Source organism: Vollenhovia emeryi, unplaced genomic scaffold, assembly GCF_000949405.1.
Source record: "Vollenhovia emeryi isolate VEMERY1.0 unplaced genomic scaffold, V.emery_V1.0 DF939252.1, whole genome shotgun sequence".
NCBI lineage: Eukaryota > Metazoa > Arthropoda > Insecta > Hymenoptera > Formicidae > Vollenhovia > Vollenhovia emeryi.
In genome coordinates, this window is record NW_011967114.1 from 98,630 (window position 1) to 120,470 (window position 21,841).

The 21,841-nt window shown below is 43.5% G+C and overlaps 3 protein-coding genes across 4 annotated transcripts; 1 reads left to right on the forward strand and 2 right to left on the reverse strand.

Moving 5' to 3' along the window:
- Positions 1–504: 504 nt before the first annotated feature.
- On the forward strand, positions 505–3,736 carry LOC105559826 (trypsin-7-like). The gene is made up of 6 exons (XM_012008426.1): positions 505–810; positions 934–1,022; positions 1,144–1,285; positions 1,358–1,471; positions 1,729–1,875; positions 2,911–3,736. The coding sequence occupies exons 1-6, from the start codon at positions 649–651 to the stop codon at positions 3,052–3,054; spliced, it is 798 nt and encodes a 265-aa protein (XP_011863816.1). The 5' UTR covers positions 505–648; the 3' UTR covers positions 3,055–3,736.
- A 5,576-nt stretch (positions 3,737–9,312) lies between these two features.
- On the reverse strand, positions 9,313–13,065 carry LOC105559836 (trypsin-1-like). The gene is made up of 7 exons (XM_012008442.1): positions 13,020–13,065; positions 12,897–12,949; positions 12,610–12,698; positions 11,699–11,837; positions 11,478–11,594; positions 10,863–11,012; positions 9,313–9,672 (listed from the first exon to the last, which is right to left on the reverse strand). The coding sequence occupies exons 1-7, from the start codon at positions 13,063–13,065 to the stop codon at positions 9,517–9,519; spliced, it is 750 nt and encodes a 249-aa protein (XP_011863832.1). The 3' UTR covers positions 9,313–9,516.
- Positions 13,066–13,494: 429 nt separating this feature from the next.
- Positions 13,495–16,543, reverse strand: LOC105559827 (trypsin-1-like). 2 transcript variants are annotated; one of them, XM_012008429.1, is made up of 5 exons: positions 16,456–16,543; positions 15,882–16,053; positions 15,038–15,176; positions 14,794–14,901; positions 13,495–14,152 (listed from the first exon to the last, which is right to left on the reverse strand). In XM_012008429.1, the coding sequence occupies exons 1-5, from the start codon at positions 16,493–16,495 to the stop codon at positions 13,856–13,858; spliced, it is 756 nt and encodes a 251-aa protein (XP_011863819.1). In that variant the 5' UTR covers positions 16,496–16,543; the 3' UTR covers positions 13,495–13,855. The 2 variants fall into 2 exon arrangements, with proteins under 2 accessions (XP_011863819.1, XP_011863817.1); XM_012008427.1 differs by having other exon boundaries at positions 16,450–16,543.
- Positions 16,544–21,841: the final 5,298 nt, after the last annotated feature.

The window sequence follows — 21,841 nt, forward strand, 5'->3', positions numbered from 1 at the left end:
TCACCGTATTGATCTTACGCGGACTATTTATTTGAACATTACAGAGCGTTTCGAGTTTATGGGAATAATTCCGGCGAGTATTAGTTTTGCGCAAATGCAGTTTTAAAAATCACATTTTATTTTTCGCTATCAATAAATTGCTCTATGAATGTATTTTTATTTCATATTGAGATATATATCGTGCGTATATAAAAACAATAGGAAAAGTTGAATTATTTTCTGCTGCACTATGAAATTGTATGGCGTAGAAAAACAGAGAAAAAAAAAGATTGATTGTGCTGAAAATATCGATGTAACGTTAAAAGCTTTAAAATGCGAACCTAATTTAGAAGAGCTCTTTGATCTGTACAGCAATTGTTTCAATTTGAAAGATCCTTATGAAGCATGTAACACCGTTAGTTTGAAGCTCCGTTTCAACTCTCTCAAGTTTACTTGCAATTGTATTGTTTCAGCTCTGCAAAATGATTTATTTGTGGCTACAAATAATTTATTTGTTTCTCTACGTAAGATAATGGAGAAGATAACGCAATAATTTTCGAATTCGCAGTGCGTGGTGAATTCTTTCTAAAAATATCGATTTATATCGCACCTTGATATCGCCGGTTGTCTTATCGGGATTCATCGTTAAGGAAGGCCCATTCTCGAGCAATGTCAGTAACCATGAAGTCGTCCACGACCGCAGTCATGCTGATTATACTCTGTTTGGCGTTGACGGCTGTCGCCTCAGACTTGGATATCCATCAAGTTTCGCCCAGATTCCCTAAAATAATCGGAGGTACGCCTACAACCATCGACAGGCATCCGTATCAGGTCAGCTTGAAATACCTTTTCATTGTCGTACGATCGTACGCCCGAGTAGCTGCGTGAAATTATCACAATCTACTATCGGTGCCCATGCAGATTATTATACAAAAAAAAATATTTTTTCGACAGGTCTCTATTCATTATAAAGGAGAATTCATATGCGGGGGCTCCATAATTAGCAACGAATGGATTTTGACAGGGGCACATTGCGTCTACGGGTACGCGTGAATTTCATTGTTCTTGATCGGTCTGTTATCTCCTAGCTGAGATTAGGCGGAGCGCCTTGCGCAATTCTCATAGAAATCGTCAGATTAATTGTGAGTATTATTGCTGTTTCAGCACGAAGCTGCAGTTCCTCAGGCTGCGCGTTGGCAGCACTTATTACAACCAAAACGGCGTTCTGATCCCGCAGATTGCCTCGGTCATTATTCACAACAAGTTCGACAAGAATACCCTCGACTACGACGTGGCTTTAATTAGAGTACGTAGCTAGTAGCGACTTATTCCGTACGTTTGTTCTAATGATAGATGCTTAAAAAAAGTTCTTTCTTAGTTGCCTAAACCTTTATCGTTGGGAGCAAGGATAAAAATTATCATTCTTGCGCTGTCAGGATCAAACGTTAAAGCTGGTAGCAAGGCAACTGTTGTAGGATGGGGCAGGACATCGGTGAGTCTGTCTAGCCGTTTTGATTCTCGTGCATGCGTTCGTGTCAGTGTCAAGATTTGTCGCCGCTAAGATGCTTAGTTGACGAGAGCGATGTTCGACGAGGTTGCGCAACGGCGTGCAAACGTTAAGATTCGTTTGCCGAGCGCTTGACGTAGCTCCGGTTGATCGTCGCGACAAATGTTGACGGGATCTCCGGATAGGCGGACGTTTGTAAACGTTCGGTAGTCAACATATATAATGTGTGCTGCGAATTTCAGCCGAACGGCCCGCCTTCGAAACAACTACAGAGCTTGGTAGTACCGGTCGTTGACCAGGCGACGTGCCAGAAGATCTTCGCTCCGAAACCGGTGACCGCCAACATGATCTGCGCCGGTGATCTTACCCGTGATAGGGACACTTGCGAGGTACGTTTGCAATCAATGGCCCGCTCAATGGTCTCTTCCATAGACATAATATATCTAGACCATTGGGCAGTGGGGGGTAGAGGTTCACGTTGAAAAGGACAAACTCCGTTTCGCGCTGCTTCGTTCTCTCTCGGTCGCGTGCGAACGAGAGAGAAGAAAATAGCACAAAATAGAGACCCTGTAATCAGAGACTGGTCATGAGAGTCCGTCAAATTCCTGCGAGTGAGAGAGAATCGTAGGCTATCTCACTCTTCTACGATCGTTACAATATGGCCAGTCTCTGATCACAGGGTCTCTAGCACAAAACAGAGTTTGTCCCTTTATACGTGCACCTCTACCGTCCACTGCTCAAATTAAAGGCAACCGTTCGGTCTAGATATATTACGTCTATGGTTTTTTTTTTCGCAACGACATATAGACCAAGCGATCCTATGCTTTTGCTGTGGTGCGCGTGAAGCCGGAAGTTGGAGACAGAGACAGCTGATTTGTGTCTGCTGTCTCACTCTAGCTTATTACCCAGCCTTCTCATTGGCAGTGATAGTATTTTATCTCTCGAACTTTCGGCTTTACTCTGCAGATCGGAATCTGCTCGGTCTATGTATACATGTCGTTGTTTTTTTCGTTTATCGACAGCTTTATAATTGGTATTTCGTAACTCTTCGATTAGAGCATTTTTTCGCATTTTTTATCACGTGGACGTGAAACGGAATGCATTGAATTCTTTTCGCGTCTTCCCGAGAGATTTCCAGCAATCAAGATTGCTCTATTACAGATTATTTAATTATTTATATTGCTTTAAATTGTTACATTACAAAACATATACGTATATAATTTCTTTTCATACCGTTGTATGTGCACTCTTTGTTTATTCCTTAACAACGCTAGGCGCTTTAACGTCTTTAACGCAAAGAACATAACGTCCTCGGAAGGTTCGTTGCATTAGAATAATTACGTTCCGTTTCGGGTCCACGCTACTTTTCGGGAATTGATTGCTGCTGTACGAAAGTGAAAAAGGTTCATTTGTTCATGACGCAGGGAGATTCCGGCGGTGCGCTCGTGCACAACAGTGTCCAAATTGGGATCGTGTCCTGGGGCGATAAGTGTACGAGTGGATATCCAGGAGTGTATACGCGAGTATCCGCCATACGGCAGTGGATAACCGAGCAGGCGAACGTGTAGCAGAATTAATTTTTCCCCTCTCGTCTGAACGTTTTTCGAGATAGGGGAGAGAGGCAGCGTACCGTTAAAAAAATATTTGTTTCTGTTTAACCGCATCAAAACTAGACGGTATTACGAAAAAAAATACTATCCGCGAACTGCACAGCGAAGGGAGGGGCCAAAATTTTGCAGGGGAATTTTGGCAATAATAATGACGTAATTCTGAAACAAAAAAGAAACTGAGACCTACGAAATTTCCATGAATTTTCAATTGTTTCGCGTTTCCCTTTCCGCGAATAAACGTAGACATTATTTCCGTGCGTTTATTCGCATTTCGAAATTTGAACTTGTACAAGCAAATCGCTTTCAACTCCTATTTTTAAATCGGTTAATTTATTTTCAGATAGTTCGCTACGAATTTGTAGTCCGTAGACGTATATGTTTTAAGGTTCGCAATGATAATCGCAATTTTTTATTACTATAATACTTTGTTGATTTATCGTTGGCGCGTATACGGGGGAGAAAGGTTCGTTGTCAGGATATATTCTATGCTGCAGCGAATGTCGCCAGTTATCACAGGTAGAAAAATGAATTATTAAGAATATATCTTGTATATTAATTATCAAATGCTATTGCTTAAAAATAATTTACACCCGATTTCGCCGCAGTAATAAATTGTTTTGCCGCAACAGCGTGATATATCAATTAGGAGGAAACTTTATTTCGCGTTAGCGGCAAATCAAATTTACTTTACTAGCAACAAATTCGCATTTCTATGAGCAAATTTACCTTGCGAGAGTTTTCAACAAAACCAAGTTTTGTTGTAACAACAAATGATTGGTTATTGCGAGAGAATATTTGCTTACTTTCGCGAATCGAATATGCAACAGCAGCTACGAGGTCCCTTTTTGTTATCGCGCATCGATAACGGGATGTAGAACTTAGGGTGTCTCGACGGGCCACGGATTTCGAGGTAACAAACACCGAGAGAATCCAGTCCAGGTCTCGCGTTTCAAGGTGAAGGCACCGAATCGAAAACCAGGGTCGATCGGCAGCAACAACTTGGGCTACGATCTAATCGAGATTCGGACTGGACTCGTAACTATTTACAACCGCGTATAATCACCGGGGTGTCTCGGGAGGGTATTGTGTCGTCTCGGCGCGAAAACAAGTGTAATCAGTTCCAAGGCGGCGACGTGTAATTTTGCGCAATGCAATAAATATTATCTTGCTGCCCTTTACACTCGCCCCGACGTAATCGTTCGTCACGCGGGATTATTAATTTCAGCGTCGACCTCGGAACGCTGCTCCGGGTTTCGCAGCCGCCACCGCGGTGGCATTGAATAAACGGTTTTGCAGCCTCAGCACAGGTGGCTGACTCGTAAAGGGTAGCACAAACAGCCCCCGATACCCGCGTCCGCTCTACCTATCTACGTACCGGGTGTCGCCGTAAAGAGCATTGTTGTTGTACGTGACGTCGGAATGATCGTCGCTTCCCGTGCCGTGAAAAGCCCGAAACCCAGGCGCAGCGCCGTTCGCGCTGTCCGCTTCTGGCCGTTAAGAATCGCGCCAGACGTGGCATGCTAATGCGCGGCGTCATGGCCGGTATAAGCGATCGATGTTACCGCGGTTGAGCGATCAGACCTTGTTGTCTGCGGGCGATACGCGGTCCCCCGTTCTGCCCGCGTTATTTCGGGCGCGCGAATATATCCGGAGTTTCTGATAACGATGAATTATACGTGCCGCGGAACGTTGCTAATCCTGCCGGCGCGCCATATCCGAGTCCCGGCAAGTTTACCGGTTGAATAAACTCGCGCGCATCACGACGGCTTCCTCGGTCGTGGCGAAGTGCGCGTTTACCCTGCTTCCCTGCACTCTCTCGCTCGAAAAGACCCGGCTTTCCTGAAAAGAATACTCGTTCTTGGGCCCGAGCGTTTCCTCGTAATGATTACGTTTAATTACTTGCCTCGCGAAGCCGTTTAATTATTTCCCCGACCGGCTCGTTCCGGATCATCTCGTGGACGTGGAACAAAACCTGGTAAGCTCCAGTTTCAACGTTCGTCTTCGGCATTTTGTTCCGGAACGATTGGTCGTAACGGACGATTGCGACAACAAGCGAGCGGTATCTAGGTCGGATTCTCGGAAGCTGGATGATCGGAAATTTCTCTCACGCTCGGAAAAATTGATAGTGGCATCAATTAATCCGGATGTCGGAATAAAGAAACGCGTGTACGAGAAAAAGTTTCAGCGATGAAATTTCCGCGATGCGCAACTTGCGCCTTTGTTTTTATTCTACAAAACGATCTATCGCACAAGTACGTAATAATACGTAAATATTTTATAACGGTCTGGTAAATAATGAACGAAAATATCAAAGAGAACAATTCGGGTGTAAAAATTAATGCTGCCTCTTCGGGCAATTAACATTAAAACTATTAAATGGAACGCCATAATGTTACATAAATAAAAGCTGTTCTTAAAAATTTTTCTACGAGATAAACCAAGAGCGAGAGACAAACATATGGGCAGCATAGTTTGTGTGAAAAATTTGTATATAAATTTGATATTAGCGTCGCGATTAGATAAATATTGTTCATAATAAACGACAAATGATTATACTGCTTCGTTTTTTTTCCAACATGTAACGTATTACAGGTTGTTACATGTAACGTTAATTGCCGCGACATAACAAAGCACGTCTGCATTTATGAACATTCACGCAGACCGTGAATTCTAACGATCCATTCAGGCATGTAAGATCGTTCTCGGCTCTTGTCCCGTGTCAAAGCTAAATTCGCGTACGCTAGTTAGTAGTTTATAATCGTATTGAAGCGTTAATTCGAATATTGGCTAGGGACCGATCAATCAAAGAACCGCGCTACTGGCGAGGAAGTGAAAAGCATTGTCCAGCACCCGTATCACGTAAGTATATCGAATAGGCGACAGTTGATGAATCCAAATCCGAACAAAGGGATTTCTAGACTGTGCCGCAATGGAAATCGCGACAATGGCAGTACAGAGAGATTCAGTTAGAACGGCGTAACTGTCGCCGATTGGACTGCGATTCGTACGGGACATCTCTATCGTGCTCCAGTAACGCGCGCATATAAATATCGCGCTGTTGCAAAAACTCATAACGAGAGTAACTTTTGCGTTATGAATTATAGGCTCGTAGCGGCACGAAATGATCGCTTGCCGCGGCATACTTTTATTTATATTGTTTATTGGTAATTGTGGGCCGGTAAACACTAGGATAAATATAAATCTGAAAATTAAACAAATTATTGGATACCATAAATTTGAACGCATTAAAAAGTTTTTTTTGTTAAAGCTGGTATTTGCAATATTGAGATAATTCGCGTAACTTGATTGTATCGCGTGGAGAATTTTGTTGTCGAATTGAGGTAATAATTCGTTAGCCGCGCGCGTTTTCACCTCACGACAATATTTTTCAATATTACGCAATACTCAATGATCCTGAAAATCGGAATCGTTTTTTGCATTTCGATAATCCGCTCGCTGAATTTTTGCGCAATTAAATGTTACGCTCGGAATCACACAAGCTTCGGTAGTCGTTAAACAATATGGTGATATTTTGTTTGTTTTAAGTTAGATTTAAGAGTAAATAATATGTCTGTCTATGGAAAACGTGAACAGATAGGGCGACTTTTCGATATTTATACCTTTTCAGATACTAAAAATATTCAGTAGCTAAATCAGAAACGAATCCTTCAAGCGTTTCAAATATTTTACGGTCAGTTCTTTTGCCACATTTTATTGCGTCAACACGTATTCTGATACATTTTGACATTATGACATTATGATAATTGAACGAATTGCCCATTTCCCGTCCAAAAAGACAACCAATTCCGTTGCCGGAGGTAATTGTTAGTAATCACACAGCTTGAGACACTTGATTGAATAGAGATTCGAGCCTGGGCCATGCACTTATGAAAGATACAAATAGCCTTCATTCAGAATGAGATAATTCGAGTTACTTAAAATCATCCCAAACATGGTCTGCGCAGAATTCGAGAGAAAGGTATAAAATAAATTTTCATTCACTGAGATACAAATAATAAATGCCGAATAATGAGGTGGGATGGAGGACAAACAAGCGTAGGGACAAGAGAAAGAAGCCTTCGTTTTTCCTCCTGTTGTCTCGTTTTTGTTAGAGAGCTCGCTTCGAGACAACGGAAAGAATGGTGGAAGAGAAAGAGAGAGAGAGAGAGGGGGTGGGGGAGGAGATGTTACATAGGAATCTGTTCATGAAAAACTTTTAATCTTTGCAGGTGAAAAGCTCGTCGTGATTTTATTCTCATATCATTGTGCCGGCAGTTTTAAATATCAAATTGTGCGATCGAAAATTGGCGAGCTATCCGATAGCAATATTTTTCTCCGCGCGGGATAACGGAAGGAACAGTAATATATCGCGATGACTTCTATCGATTTTTACACTTGCATACTGCAAGTATTATAAAGGACTCGAGACTGCAGTCGTATCCTTTCAAGAAATATTTTCCGCCGTTGATAAAAGGTCGATTAATTACTATATAAATAGAGGGAGATTGTTCTAAATCTCGTATTAATAAACGTTTACGTTTATTTTTAGGATGGACTTAGCAATCCATTAGTACGCAGCGATCGTCTAGGAAAAATGCCCTGGAAATACGTTATTCATTCGTCATCTTCTTCCTTCACTTCTACCTTTTACCGTTTCGAATTTCTTTTTTTTTGTGCTACCTCGGATTAGCTGACTAGCGCCAGCGACCAGACCCGTAGCATTTTCGGTCTCGCTATCTTGGATTAGCTCACAACATCGTGAGCAGCATCAGCGGCTAGACCTGTAGCGTTTTCTTCTCCAGATCTTGAAGATTACTCCCCCCATTCCAGCCCAGTAAAAATAAACAATACATTAACTAACAAGTAAATAAGAAAAGTAAATCAAACAGCTATGCGTGAATTAATTTTGTGTAACGTTTAATTTAACAATTTAATACAAACTTATAAATCGTAAATCGTTTCAAGCTCCACTTCGAGTCACCTTTAGCAGTGGTGTCTGATGAGGAATTTGATCATACAAATAATTGATCGTGTATTGAGAAAAATATATTTTAATAATTTATTGCGTCATTTTAGTTTCGTTTCTAATTAATCATTATTTACTTGCTTAATATTAATTAATGTAATTTTGATCAAATTTTCATATAAAATAGTATGTAGGCGTCAATATTAACATTTTGAGTTTTGTATTAATAGTAAATGATTGTAAATCGATCAGATATAACCGAGGGGGAAACTGCTGAGGGCATTGTGGTGTACAGATTTGCGGCATTGCTGGGCATTTTTTGGGCATTAATTTGGACATTAGGCCTTGCTGGCGCATTATAAAGATAAAATAAGATAATAAGATAAAGTAATGCCCACTGGGCATTAGGGGGCATTGGTGTAAAAGATTTTGGTCAGCGGTTTTTTCCCTCGGATATAATTTAATATTTAGAATACACTACACGTGTCATAAATAAATTGGGATATTTGTATTCCTTCCTGCGAGAATAAAAATAGGACTCGTCTACGGGAATAAAAATAGGCGATCGTGTATATTCATATGTCATTGTGTGAACCAGAAACGGAATCAGAGACGGAACCAGAGACTATTACCGGGTAATAAATTCCATATCGATTTTTTATCCTAATAAATATCGCACGGAGGTAGATTAAAAATATGTGTCGTTAATTCTTTAATGGCCGTTAAAAGGATTTTAAACGGTCGCTGCTTAATTCCGCACAATCGAGCTCTCAGCGGGACGGAAACGAACTGCTGGCATGAATTTATATAAACTTTTAATCCCTTCCATTAATTGGCACTCGATAAAATATCGGTGGTAAATTAACGGCTAGCTGCGACGGCGTATCGTACGTCGGAAGTTTCGGTTTTGAAACATGATAATTAAGCTTAAACATGGCACTTGAAATCGGAAGTACGGGATGTTCGCCACTAGCGCTTAAATTAAATGGCATGCTCGAGATACTGTATTCATGGACTTTATCAACGAGCGAGTACGTACGCGGCAGGTCGAAATAATTGATTGCTAGCCCGTTGCTATATTAAACCTTTATGAATATGCATCAAGTATTGACGAAACCACGTAATGTTTGAGTTCCAGTAGTCGTCTATTTGCACTCGAACGGCTACTTTCTCGTCCTCCGGGAGAGACGCGGACGTATCCGCTGCTTACAATATCACGAACGTATAAAACGTGAAATGTTTTAATTCAATTCGCAACTGCTGTGGTAGGATAAAATCGGCCCGGAGATATTTCGTTATCAGAGATTAAGCGTCGGAGATCTGGCAGGTTTTAAAGTTAGTATCTGGCAATTTGCAGAATTCGGTTTACTTAAGAAAAGCATGATGCGTTACAAGTTAAATATAATTAATTAAAATTGACGTGCATATTCCCTCTCTCTCCCTCTCTCTCTGCCTCATTTGTAAGAGATACCGGTGTTTGTAAAGATCCAAGGTAAGTAGCTGCTGATACGAGTATAGACTCCTGGATGTGCCATGGTTTCGCAACCTAATCCGTAGGATAGAATGCCAATCAGCATCCGCGACGATACTAGAGGCGCGCCTAGATCACCCTGTAGACAGTAATATCACGAAAATCATCATCATGGTTGTAATCGCTGGTAGCCTCACCCGCGCTAATTACCAGCAGCCGGAGGGCTCGATAACGGATTGAAGCACGGGCTCGGCGCGCGAAACATATCTCGATACATCTTTTAAAAGGTTCGATTCACTTTTAAAAGCAGTGCTCGACCTCTCAATCATCTCTCGAGAGCTCGTCGTTTCATAATTTTCGAGTTATAACGAGCCTCGAGGGTGAGTTGCCCGCAAATCTTTAGAAAATCTTCACCGAATCCGCGCCCATCGTTGCGTAAATTTATATTTCAAATATAATACGCGGCTCGTTTAAGAGAAATATTGTATCCGTGTACGAGGTGCTCTCTTGCCTCGCGGTCTTCGAACATGGGTCGCGCGGATATAGTCACGTCGCGAAATAACGGGAATTTTTCTAGCGCGCGCGAGCGCGGGCGCGAGTCTCTTCGCATTTCGCTCGCAGTGCTTCGACGTCGCGTGGAAATTGCGTTCTCGAGTCAAGTGCCGCATTGTTCACCGATCTGATGCATCCGACACCTGAACCAGCCGCGCGTGTACTTGCGGAAAGACTATTGGCTCCATCGATGTAATTGTACACTCGTGGCCGCGGCGCAATTGGAATTCGACTATCATCGACTGCTCTTAATTTACGCACCTCGTATTTTCTACATTTCGTTGCTCTTGTCGAGATCATTACGGGACCCGCGCTTGGACTCCGCGCATATCGATATTGGTGCTTGAGGTTACTTGAAAATCTCAATCGGTTTCAGCCGTACGCACGCTAGACGACACGCTATTGATTTCACCGTACATTATCAGCTTTTTATTCTCTGTATATACCCGATTAAAAGAACATCCCGCGATAATTCTGGCAGACCTCGCGCGAACTCACTTCACCGAGTCCAGTCTGCGCTCGACGCTCGAGAACGCGCAGCGGGCTCAATGGCACGTAGATGATGCATATACACCGTGCACGCGTGCCAAGTGTCGTGACGTGCGACGACGGGGTCGAGGCGCGCCTCTTCTCGGTGTCGTCGACGCTCTCTCGAGTGTCGTCCAGGGTTTGTCGCGGGTTTCCCGCGTACACACGAGCCCTCCACGGATCACCGCACCCGTTTCTCGAGACCCCGCCGTTGTGTCGCGTCACCTTCATCTTATATGTTCATCTTACCTGACACATTTCCGACGGGTGGGTCACGTTAGCGGCGCACAACATATCCTTAGACAGCGGCTTGTAGTACGGCATCGTCGCCTTGCACGTACGTTGATTTACGATCGCCACAGCGGCCGCCGCGAGCTGAGCTCCGTTCGGGCTGGTCCCCTGGAAATTTGGCACGGCTCGCACGTTTTTACGACACGTTTCTCGTTATTGTGACCCCCCGTCGGGGCGGGCCAGGGGGTTGCGAACGCGCGCGAACGTTTTGCGACAGTGTTTCGTAACGATTTGCTTTTTTGGTACCGACGTGACTTTGAATAACGTCGCGCGCGGGTGCCAACCGGTTGGCGGGTAGTCGCGGAAAGTTTGCATATCCGAGTTTCCGTAAAAATGCCTATGCTCGTTGTAAAAATCTCGTTCCCGGGAGTTGCCAGCGGAGGGCCAACTCCTACCAACTCCAAGGGAAGCGTTTCACGGCGGAAGAACGACCGACGGAGTTACGCGTCGTTCCCCAAGTGTCGCGGCACCTGGACACTCCGTCGAAACGATGAAAAACGATTTTCTCGCGCAAACGGTTGTGAAAATTCCCAAATAAACTAAAGCTGCGCGTGTCACCCGAGGTATATTTACCCGAGCTCGTTTCCAGCCAGTCACAACGCAACCGGTCTCGTCCGGGAGTTCTTCGTTTCCCTTCTCCGGCAGCCCGATAGGAAGCAACTTTTCTCCAAACTCTTCGGGACTCTTTAGCTACGAGTTTGACAAATGTGACAACTTTGCATACGCGCGCACGCGATAAACCAATAAAACACGCGCGCGCGCGGGACGTTTGTTCGGCGAATGGAGATACGTACCTTTATCAACGCTATATCGTTGCCGTATACATACTTGTCAAAATTTTCATGCACCACAATATTGTCTACCCCTAATACATCGCCATCCATGGCAATATAAGAGGAACGTACGCGCACGGATACCGTCGATGACTCCGCGCTGCAGAATGCGATAGATTGATATACAGAGCGGTACTTTAGCGTTAAATTTTCTTAAAAGTTAAGGGGATGCTGGAGTGGTTTGATTTACCGACAGAGTCGGATACCGTTTTTGCGTTTGTAAATCTTATTATTTGCATTTATGTACAAACTAATACCAGACCAGAGTGTAGAATGCATAGTAGAACATTTTCATGTAAAAAACATTGAGGTTTGAAGTCTAATTCGTATCGCATTATGTATTGCAATATTTGTAATACATAATGCGATACGAATTAGACTTCAAACCTCAATGTTTTTTATATGAAAATGTTCTACTATGCATTCTACACTCTGGTCTGGTATTAGTTTGTACATAAATGCTACATAATTATTTTGGTTTGTATCTATAATATGACATATTGAGGTTACGTTCCTTGAGGTAAGATTTACAAACCCCCAAAAACTGTATGCGACTCTGTCGGTAAATCAAACCACTCCAGCATCCCCTTAAGTGTAAAGTGTATTTTTATTGTATACACGGCAAGACCGGCTAAGGCAAAAGTAACTGAAATTAAAATGTTGCCGTGTAAATAGCGGGGGCGCCTGCGTTGTTTTGTGTTGCAACGTTCACTAAGTTTGCTGCACAAGGTGCGTGTGCATGTTAAAAAACCGAGAAAGATTATTATTTCTAAGTTAACTTGAAATTCGTTGATAAAAGCCCTTTCAACAAAATCAAAGTAGCTTCCAGGGGGGGGGGGCACGTCCTTGTTGCATTTCGCAGTAGAACGTACCTGAAAACACAGGATGCCACGGTCATAATCCATGATTCGTGTATAAATGCGCCGCTGCAAACATGTCGTCCGGCTATCTGGATCGATACCTGTATTGGGATAACGAATTCTATCTGAAATCCGATTTATTCGAAAATAATAGCGGCTTACAGTCACCGTGCTGTACTGACTACCGATTAAAGCCACATGTGAATGGCGTATAGTTTTATTTGCCGGCGGAACGTACGGTACACTGCAAGCTATCGCGTATGGGGGGGGGGGGGGGAAAAGAAATGAGTTTCTCTCACGTGGTACGGATAATCCTCGATGACCACATATTCGTGCTTTTCGGTATTAACAGCTGTAAGCACAATTTATATGAAACAATTCGGTGTGAAAAGCGCGGAGAGATGTGTAAACGTTTGACTCACTGTACACGAGAAGTACGTAGAATGCGACGATGAATCTTTTCAACATTTCTTTCACGCTGATTACAACGAGCGACGACTCTTACGCGATTGTGTCACAGAACGGTTCGCGGAACGAAGACCTGTGTTCTTTTTTTTTGGTCGAAGATAGACTTTTAATACCGCGTTATCGGTACTCGAAATTATGACAAAGTGTTATCGTGAAATATAAAAGAATGCCGCGCGATTAATTCGATTGTCACATTAATTCAATTCCGGGATAATGTCGAACTAATTGGTACACACACACAATAACGTAACATGAGTGATATCTTATCGATCGACCAATAATAGTACAACCATGTTAAATTACAGATAGCTAATTGAACTTGTAGCGTATAGAGAAAACGGACAGAGAGAGAGAGAGAGAGAGAGAGAGAGAGAGGGGGGGGGGAGAGGGAGAGAAGGGAAAAGAGGAGAGCTACAAAAATATACATTGTAATTTTTAACAATATCTTTGTTTTTGTGTCGTCCAATTAAAACATTGTAGCGCGAGTATTTATAATAACTCACTGCTGATATCAGCGCTTTATTTCTTTTATTATATTATTTTTAAAAATATATTTACTTTTTAATATTAATGGATACACGATTTTGCATCGTTTATTATGTTTTTCTAAAATTATTTGTTGCGCTAACTCACCGAAACTCACGATCTCGTTTGCATTAATTCAGTAATAATACATAAAATGCATTACGGCACAATCTTGCGCGTCAAGATCTTACGTCTGTCTCACGTAAATGTCACTCGTCTCCTTTGGTATCTATCGATTCGTTGTACCGTTCGTAATCGGCAAAGGTTAAATATGGCTGATCCATTTTATCCACCAGAGGAGATCCGCAACATTGGTGTAAACACCGGGATGAAACGGTTCAGCGCATTGGTATCCCCAGGATACGATTCCATAAAGGACGCCATCCGCCGTAAGGGGTCCGCCCGAATCGCCATCGCACGCGTCCTGGCCGCCCTGCATGTAACCCGCGCAGATCATTCGATCGGTGATGCTGCGGAAGCGTTTGTATATGTTTTGGCACGTTTTTCTGCTTACGATCGGAAGCGACACTTTCATTAGCACTGGTGACAGTTTTCCACCCATCTAAAATTGAAAGTGAGCTCTGCAGCGCAACTTCTACAACGTGAATCGATTGAGAAATAATCCACCACATTAATAATTCTAAAGGTCTGCGTCCACGATGCTTGGACCAAGTTCTCTAGCGTCGCGGACGTAGACCTCAACGCGTCCTGTTGGTCCTATCGTAACAGGTCGTGTTAGAACATCGTCGTATTATTGCGGGGCACATAGTGTACCATGATCACCCCACTCGAATCGCTTTTCCGTAAAGTACCCGACACCTACAAACCGCAGAGCGGTGTCGATATCGATTATCAGATATCAGCGTCGCGGAATTAGCGGAGGATACGCTACGAAAGTTGCGGTTTTGCTAAGCGCCGAATCGGAAAGGGAAGTGGCCACGGGCGAAGTAATTTAACAATGGCGCCGTAATATAATACCTTTGATACACCCGCAACGTAATTTAGTATCAGTGCAAATGGGACACGGGGGGATATCGCCTCTTTTTTCGGTCGAATACTATGTGCGGTTCGATTTCCGATACGGAATAGCGCTACCACGAAATCTTCGAGTCGTGCCCGGGCGACCGGGGAGATTCGTTACTATTTAGCCCCATTTGTTTCCCCGCAACGTTCAGATAATGAGTCTATTCCCCGCGCACTCACCTCCGCCGCGCCCCATCCGGTAACGTTCACCATAACGCCACCCTCGAGCTCCCTTTTCGGCAGCTTCACTGGCTGCGCCCTATCGTTAAATGTGATTTCGCCGTCGATCTGAAATAAAATTTCCAGAGCGTGCGGGAGCTAGCGATATTGTTATTGTCAGCTGGCGCGGGTCGTTAACGAGAGAGGAAATACAGAAAGATCGAAACGAGGGGGAGGGGAGGGAGAGATACGAGTTCGACGTTACCTCGAGAAGGGCGATGTCGTAATCGATCGTCAGGAAATTGTAGGCTGGGTGTCGAACGATCTTTTTAACTGGATAATAGACGCCCCCATCATATTTGTCGTTACTTCCTGCGCGGAGTCCGTAAGCGCTCGCTGGCGAACTGCGAACGGAATGCACGCGCTGGTATGTTATATGAAAATATCGCGACGATACGCGCACACACGCTTGCACATGAGCCGCGGCTATGACAGTATCGACAGAACGTTTATGAGAGGAGGACGCTCGAGCCACACTTGCGGGGCAGATAATCGCGTAAACGTGGCTACAATTTTCTAACTTGTGTCCATTGTAACGCGCCAGTTGCGCCGGGATGCGAAACTTAAAGCGGCAAAACTTGCGCTTTAAATAATAATTACTCCGCTACAAATAGTTAGGGAGTTATATTCAGCTTATGAATAAAAGCGCAAAAATGGATGGCGGAGTTTCCCGAAAAAGGTTTTTCCTGTTTCTGAGTTTTAACTAATCGGCTATAATTAGACACTCGAATTGGAAATAGCCGGAAAAACAGATATACCGCTGAAAAATTGCATTGCTATGGAAACGCGAGAATATACTTTGCAATTTTATCTTCCCCCGTCTAAATCTGTATAATCCGCCGAGGTGTGTAAGAAGAAGATAAATACGACCTTGATAATGACGCCGCGATTACACTTGGCACTTAATGAAGGGTATTAAATTAGAGGACGTTTCAAAGATAAGGATAAACGCAATTAGCACGAACGTCTTATGAAGATCTGGGGGTTTTGGCTTGTAGCGAGATAATGCGATAATGTAGCCACAGAAGAGGAAAAGAAAAAGTATATACCCAACGCAATGAGCCGCCGTGACAACCCATTTATTACTGATAATGACGGCTCCGCAAATGTGCCGTAAACCTCGCTGGAGGCTCAATTGATAAGGATGCTGCTGTATGTCAGTTACCGTACCCCTCGCGGTCCGAGGGTCAAGAGGGGAAGCCGGCCGCACCAGGAAGGATGCTGCAATATTAAATCTGATGGTAAAATTTGTCTTGAGTCGCGCCTCGGCAAAAAAAAAGTTGACCCCAGAATACGTAAATCACGCGAAAATTCAGTCGACATTATTGCGCGCGACAGTATGGCTTCTTGAACTTTTCTCGCCGTTGGATAATAAAAAATACGGCTAAAGAAGTTCCGCTATAACTTGTACTGATTTGACTTTATCGTGCTCTATTATTCATCGCGGAGTTTTAAATGTCAAATAAGTCATGTTGTTTACGCCGCGCATGAAGCGCAATTCTTTTTAATATAAACATAAAATTTATCACGTAAGCTGGCAAATTATATGTATGTGCGCGTGGTCCGTAAAGTTTTTATTTTAAAATAAAATTAGGTTTATACGTTTCTTGCACTCACTGATACCTGCGGCAAGTAGGAAATAGGAAATGAAGCTTCGTGACATCTCACTAACATACAGGCACGTACTCTAGTAAGTCGCGTCTTCTCATTGGCTTTTATATTGCAGTCATGTTTCTCACATCTGGCGAAAACTTCTTATCTCACGTCGACGCAAAACGCATTTTATTCAAGCGTCGCGCGGTACAACATAATTGTTAAAAGAACGCCGTGCAGGAAGAAAGATAACGAAATAGTCTCTTCATAAAATCGCAATATTATTGACATAAAAAAAAACTCGTATTCACGACTATAGTGATAATTCAGACGATAAGGTATCTCTTGGTTATAGAGTAGAGTGTCCAATAACATCGTATCGTTTCACGTAGGTAGGTCGAGCGGGTTAAACCAAATAGAAAAATCCTCAACTGTTTCGTGCGAATGCACGCTGACTCGCGGATCTTTGTTAATTAATTTCTCATTGATTATTGAGAAAATCTTGAAATGGTAGACGATTTTTCTGCTCAATTTAATCTGCCCTACCAATTCCTGGGAAGTGCTATTATTAGAGACACTCTGTGTGGGTGTATCTATGCGTGTGTGTGCGCGCGCGCGCGCACACACACACGTACGTGTATATTCCTTTATTTTTTATTTTATTTCCTATTTCTCTTGACACTATTTTATTGGACTTTTCGCGTGATGTGTAAGTATAATTGTATAATATCTTTCTCATATTTATATAATTATTACCTTATTCACTTTATGGGTTTTTTTCCCTCTGATCAATCATTTTATGACGCGCGATTTCAGAAATCCGAGTGGTATGATGCGGATATTATAACAATATTTAAATGTGCACTTAGACCATTCAGTATAGAAATGTTTGCGCAGGTGCTTTGATAAAGATAAAATGTTGCTAAATAAAACCGCGCGGTATACGAAGTTTTGTTTTTTCACACTTCTTATTAAAACGAAATGTGTGTAGGCCATAAAGATAATAGATAAAAATTGTACTCTCTTTGATAATAGCCATCGCTTTTGATTAAAGTATTCCATTGCACATAAAGTTATACATATTTTTTTTTAAATAATACACATTATTATACCGTAACGAGTTTTAATTAATTATTAAATTTAATATTTGCGTTTATATATGTGTGTATTTTAGGTCTAATCTTATCGTTTATGCAAATCGAACGAGGACCGAACAAGAAAATTCTATTCGAAAAGATTGGTTCATTGTGATAATTCTCATTACTGAAATTTTGCGCATTATTGATCGACGACTAATTAATTGGAAATTCGTGATTCCAATTAAAGCTCACCCTTCTATATGTATGTATCCTTCATATCTATTTCAATTAGGCATTCGGAATTTGAATACGGACAGTGGCGGTTTTCAATATATCGGTTATGAAATTCTAATAATTCCACAGGTTCATTGGGCCAGAAATGTATCATTTTCATATCCATCTATCTTTGGTTCGGCCGAGAATTTTGATCTATCGTCTGTTAATTAATCGCTTATTTATACATATCGTTTGTCCAACGAAATAGTATAAATTTTCATATTCAAGTACGATATAAATATCGGCGTCGGTTTCGTCGATTTGGTCGTTAGATGCAAATATGTACAAAAACTGATGAAGTTTAATCTTTGAACTCTCAATTGTCGGGAGATTCCTGAGAGAATATATTTTTAAAATCTTTTTTTAAAATTAATCTCTTGCATATTCTGTAGAATAAAAGGTACGCGTGTTAATAACACACACGTTTCGTTACATTTTCTCTTTCTGTTATATTTTTTTCTTCTTCTTTTTTTAAATTATACATTTATGTGCCATTAGCCTCGAGTGTCAATCGTCCCGACGGTCTCTTCGGAAACCGATTGATAATTAAAACGTCAATTTCTTTTGCCCGATTTATCAATATTACCTCTGGATATGGCCGGTGTCTACTTATACGTGAATTATTTCGAGAATTGTTACGAGGGGGCGAAAGAGTGCCGCGGTAAGTCGTACTTGCCGACATCGGCAGCGACTGCTGTCTGGCGATTAACATATAAATCAAACCTCCGACGGCAGGCCGGCTCCTCCTTCTCGAATTCGCTCCCGGATTCCCCTGTTACCCGCACCGGATGCGTGTGCGCCGCCAGCCATCTTGTGTGTACTGTTCTCTCTTCCTCGCTTTCCCGAAGACGCACCGAAGAGACGTGCGGATGCTGAGAAGCTGAGAATTATCGAGACGATGTATTTTCCGCTCGGCCGAACAACCAGCGGCGAACATGGTGTTCGACGAGCAAGACGACAGCGTGATACTCGGCTTTCGGCTATTTTCTTTCGAAACGATTGATTACGAAACCAAGACAAATGGGAATTTTCAGCACGCAAATATGGAAATGAACTTTCACAGGTAAAAGATGCGGAATTACGTTCTATCGGTAATTCATATTCCAGATTTGCGTGCAGAATTTGCCGAGAAATCCTTGGCTATTGACCATCGTGCAATTAAATGGAAAGTTTGGCACAAGGCACCAGGCCTTGATGCAACTTACGCACGGTTCTTCGGACTGATCGACCGTCACGTTGATTTGACAATTAATTTAACGTTCTCCCACTTTCCGCGAGACGTGCAACTTGACCGGACGTGTTTTCGAGGACTCCGCTTGGCAAGAGGTCCACGGGCGTAATTTGAGAGGAAGGAAACTAACATCCCCCGGCCTCCCCAGTACATCTCGTTCCGAAGCCATGATGAGTAGCCGAGGCGGGACGAGTCCTGGGTGCCGTAAGTCTGCCACGCAGGACTAACGAGACCCATCCTGAGAGGATTTCCGGGTCTGGACATTCGTACCGTAACGGGTACTTTCTCCTGCCCTCCTATTCTTTCCGCTTTCTCCTTTCCTTTGCCTACGAACGTCGCGCGCACGTCCAAGGCGATTACTGCACACTGGGGACGCGCGTTGCGACGGCGTATGCAATTTCCACACTCTCGCTGGTCGCAATTTATCAGCGGCGAGAGTCGGCCGCAGAAAGCGCGCTGGAAGGCGGGAGATCGGGAAACGAGAATGTATCCCGCCGAGGACATGTGTCTTGTTGTTTCTTCACGCCGAAGTAGAGAGAAGAGAGATAGAGAGAGAGATATGAGAATTGGCCGAAGGTACTTTCTCGTGAGACGCAGTCGTTGCGCCTCGACGATCTTGACTGCGGTCCGATGGAGAAAATATTGCGAGATATTTGAAAGATAGCGAAGGCGCGGTCGGGGGTGGCGAAATGAGATAAACGCTCGTGAAACGAGTATCCTCGATTGTCGCGCGACGTGAATCCAGGGCGATCTCGCGACTTCGACCTCGGCGTACGAGAGACCGCGGCAATTTTTATCCCGCCACGCGGGATATTGCGGCGCGACGCGACGGGTCTCGCGACGCACCGACGCGTACGTATAATATTATATATACATATCATATCTGCGTGCGAGACCGGCGCGTACCAATTAACAATTAGCAATTTTGATAACGAGCTGTAGCATAATTCGAATTAGCTCTAATCGAATAATTCCGCGCTCCGTCGGAATGCACTTTCCGTGCCTATGTACCCTATGTACCCTCGTATCCGCCCCGTTGTCTAGCCGCTTTAAAGCCGCACCTGTACGTACGTCAGCCACATAATTGGCTTTCGCGATCGTGCCGAAGTACTTGAAGGCGCGAGGATTACCGGGAACCTGATTGCGCGAGAGCTTTGTGCGGCAATTTGGATTTTCCGTCGTTCCTCCTACCCCGTCTTTGCCGTCGCTGTGTCGCTTCTACGAAGCTCGTGCGTCTTGCTCCGCGAGTAGATATAGAGCCTGCATTCGTAAGGGCAGGGAATCGGCAGGCTAAAACGCCTTTCCCGATAGGATGCGTCGAGCTCACCGTCCCACTTTACCTCGTAATTAACAAGATGAATATGTTTAACGGGAGCCGCCTCGCGTGAACTTTGACATCACTTGGTATCAATGTCGCGGCTTAGCAAGCCACAATTATACCGCGGATCGTGTAAATATTGCGAGATATTTAAAAGGCAGCGAAGGTGTGATCGGGGGGGGGGGGCGGCGAAATGAGATAAACGCTCGCTCGACAAGTATCCTCGATTGTCGCGCGACATGAATCCTGGGGCTTGATTCTTGAATTCACTCGAGAGAGAAACGTATGCGAAAACTCTGCTCTTACAGAAAAGTTGCTAGTCGATTGGCTCTTCGCGTGGGTTTTAACCAATCGACCTTTAACTTTTCTATGAGGGTAGAATTTTCGCATACATTCCTTTTTCGAATAAATTCAAGAATCGAGCCACTGGGCGATCTCGCGACTTCGACTCGACGTGCGAGAGACCGCGGCAATGCGTAAAGGATACGGAGATGAGATAAGTATCTCACGTTTTATCTCATCGAGTTTCACAGTCGTATATTTTACAACGTTCTAGATATAAGAGGAATGGCAACAGAGATCGTGAAAAATCGAATATAATATATTTAAAAAATTTGACTCAATTTTCACAATTACATTGTTATCTAAAACACAAAAGGGGGAATCGGCATTATGCAAATGCCGTTGTATTTTATTACCTTCATGAAGAAACTTTTTCGCCGATAACGAGATAACGCGAGCCCCGTAGTGTATCATCGGGTAATTAAAATTCATGAAAATGCAACTATCGTTGCAACTATTAATCGATAAGGTGAGCCGAGTGGACGCTCGTTAGCGCGATCTGCACGGGGACGCAGTTAGGACGATTGTCTGGCGAACGGGCGACAAGGCGTGGGAAAGATGACCCCGTAGCCGCGGCCAGACTACTAGGAAAGAGCGTCGGTTTACTCAAATGAGGGTGAGATAGGTAGGACGTGGCGGCGGGACGCGCGGCGCAAAGCACGGAGTTTGTAATTATACCTGCATGCATCGTTCCTACGTGCATTATAAATGGCCGTGCATTATGAATGAACCGCCGGACGAACCCGCCGGATTATCCTCCCGAAAGAATGGTCCTGCTATCTCACGTAAATCATACCCACCGGCGTCGTTTTGCACCACCGGCGATGTTCTGCAACCGGGAGGGGCGGGGGGGATCATTTCGGCATCGGTGAGCGCGCGAATGCAGGTAATGAGCGTCATGTCGGTCCCCGGCATTTCCCACAGTATCGATAACTCGCAGCGTTTCCGTATCTTGCATTTTTTTCAAAACGATTAAGCCTACGAAAAAGCTTCTTTCCTATTTTCTTCTCTTTGCCAAACATCACGAGCCATTGGTAGAGCCTTGCGTGCACGATCCAAGAACTGCGTCCAAGTTCTAGTTCCGCGCAAAAATGCAGCATCACGTCGGTCTCGACATTTCCCAAAGTATCGATAACTCTCCGCGACGTTTCTTGCATTTTTTTCAAAACA

Excerpts from the sequence above, each read along its gene's own strand:
- LOC105559836 (XM_012008442.1), bottom strand. The coding sequence starts at position 13,065 with ATGTTGAAAAGATTCATCGTCGCATTCTACGTACTTCTCGTGTACA. Across the intron at positions 11,838-12,609 it reads GTGGCATCCTGTGTTTTCAG|CGCGGAGTCATCGACGGTAT; the intron begins GTACGTTCTACT and ends CGCATTCTGCAG. Across the intron at positions 11,595-11,698 it reads ACGATATAGCGTTGATAAAG|CTAAAGAGTCCCGAAGAGTT; the intron begins GTACGTATCTCC and ends TCAAACTCGTAG.
- LOC105559827 (XM_012008427.1), bottom strand. The coding sequence starts at position 16,495 with ATGTCACGAAGCTTCATTTCCTATTTCCTACTTGCCGCAGGTATCA. Across the intron at positions 14,902-15,037 it reads ACGACATCGCCCTTCTCGAG|ATCGACGGCGAAATCACATT; the intron begins GTAACGTCGAAC and ends ATTTTATTTCAG. Across the intron at positions 14,153-14,793 it reads CCGGATGGGGCGCGGCGGAG|ATGGGTGGAAAACTGTCACC; the intron begins GTGAGTGCGCGG and ends TTTCAATTTTAG.
- LOC105559826 (XM_012008426.1), top strand. The coding sequence starts at position 649 with ATGTCAGTAACCATGAAGTCGTCCACGACCGCAGTCATGCTGATTATA. Across the intron at positions 811-933 it reads TCGACAGGCATCCGTATCAG|GTCTCTATTCATTATAAAGG; the intron begins GTCAGCTTGAAA and ends TTTTTTCGACAG. Across the intron at positions 1,876-2,910 it reads GTGATAGGGACACTTGCGAG|GGAGATTCCGGCGGTGCGCT; the intron begins GTACGTTTGCAA and ends TTCATGACGCAG.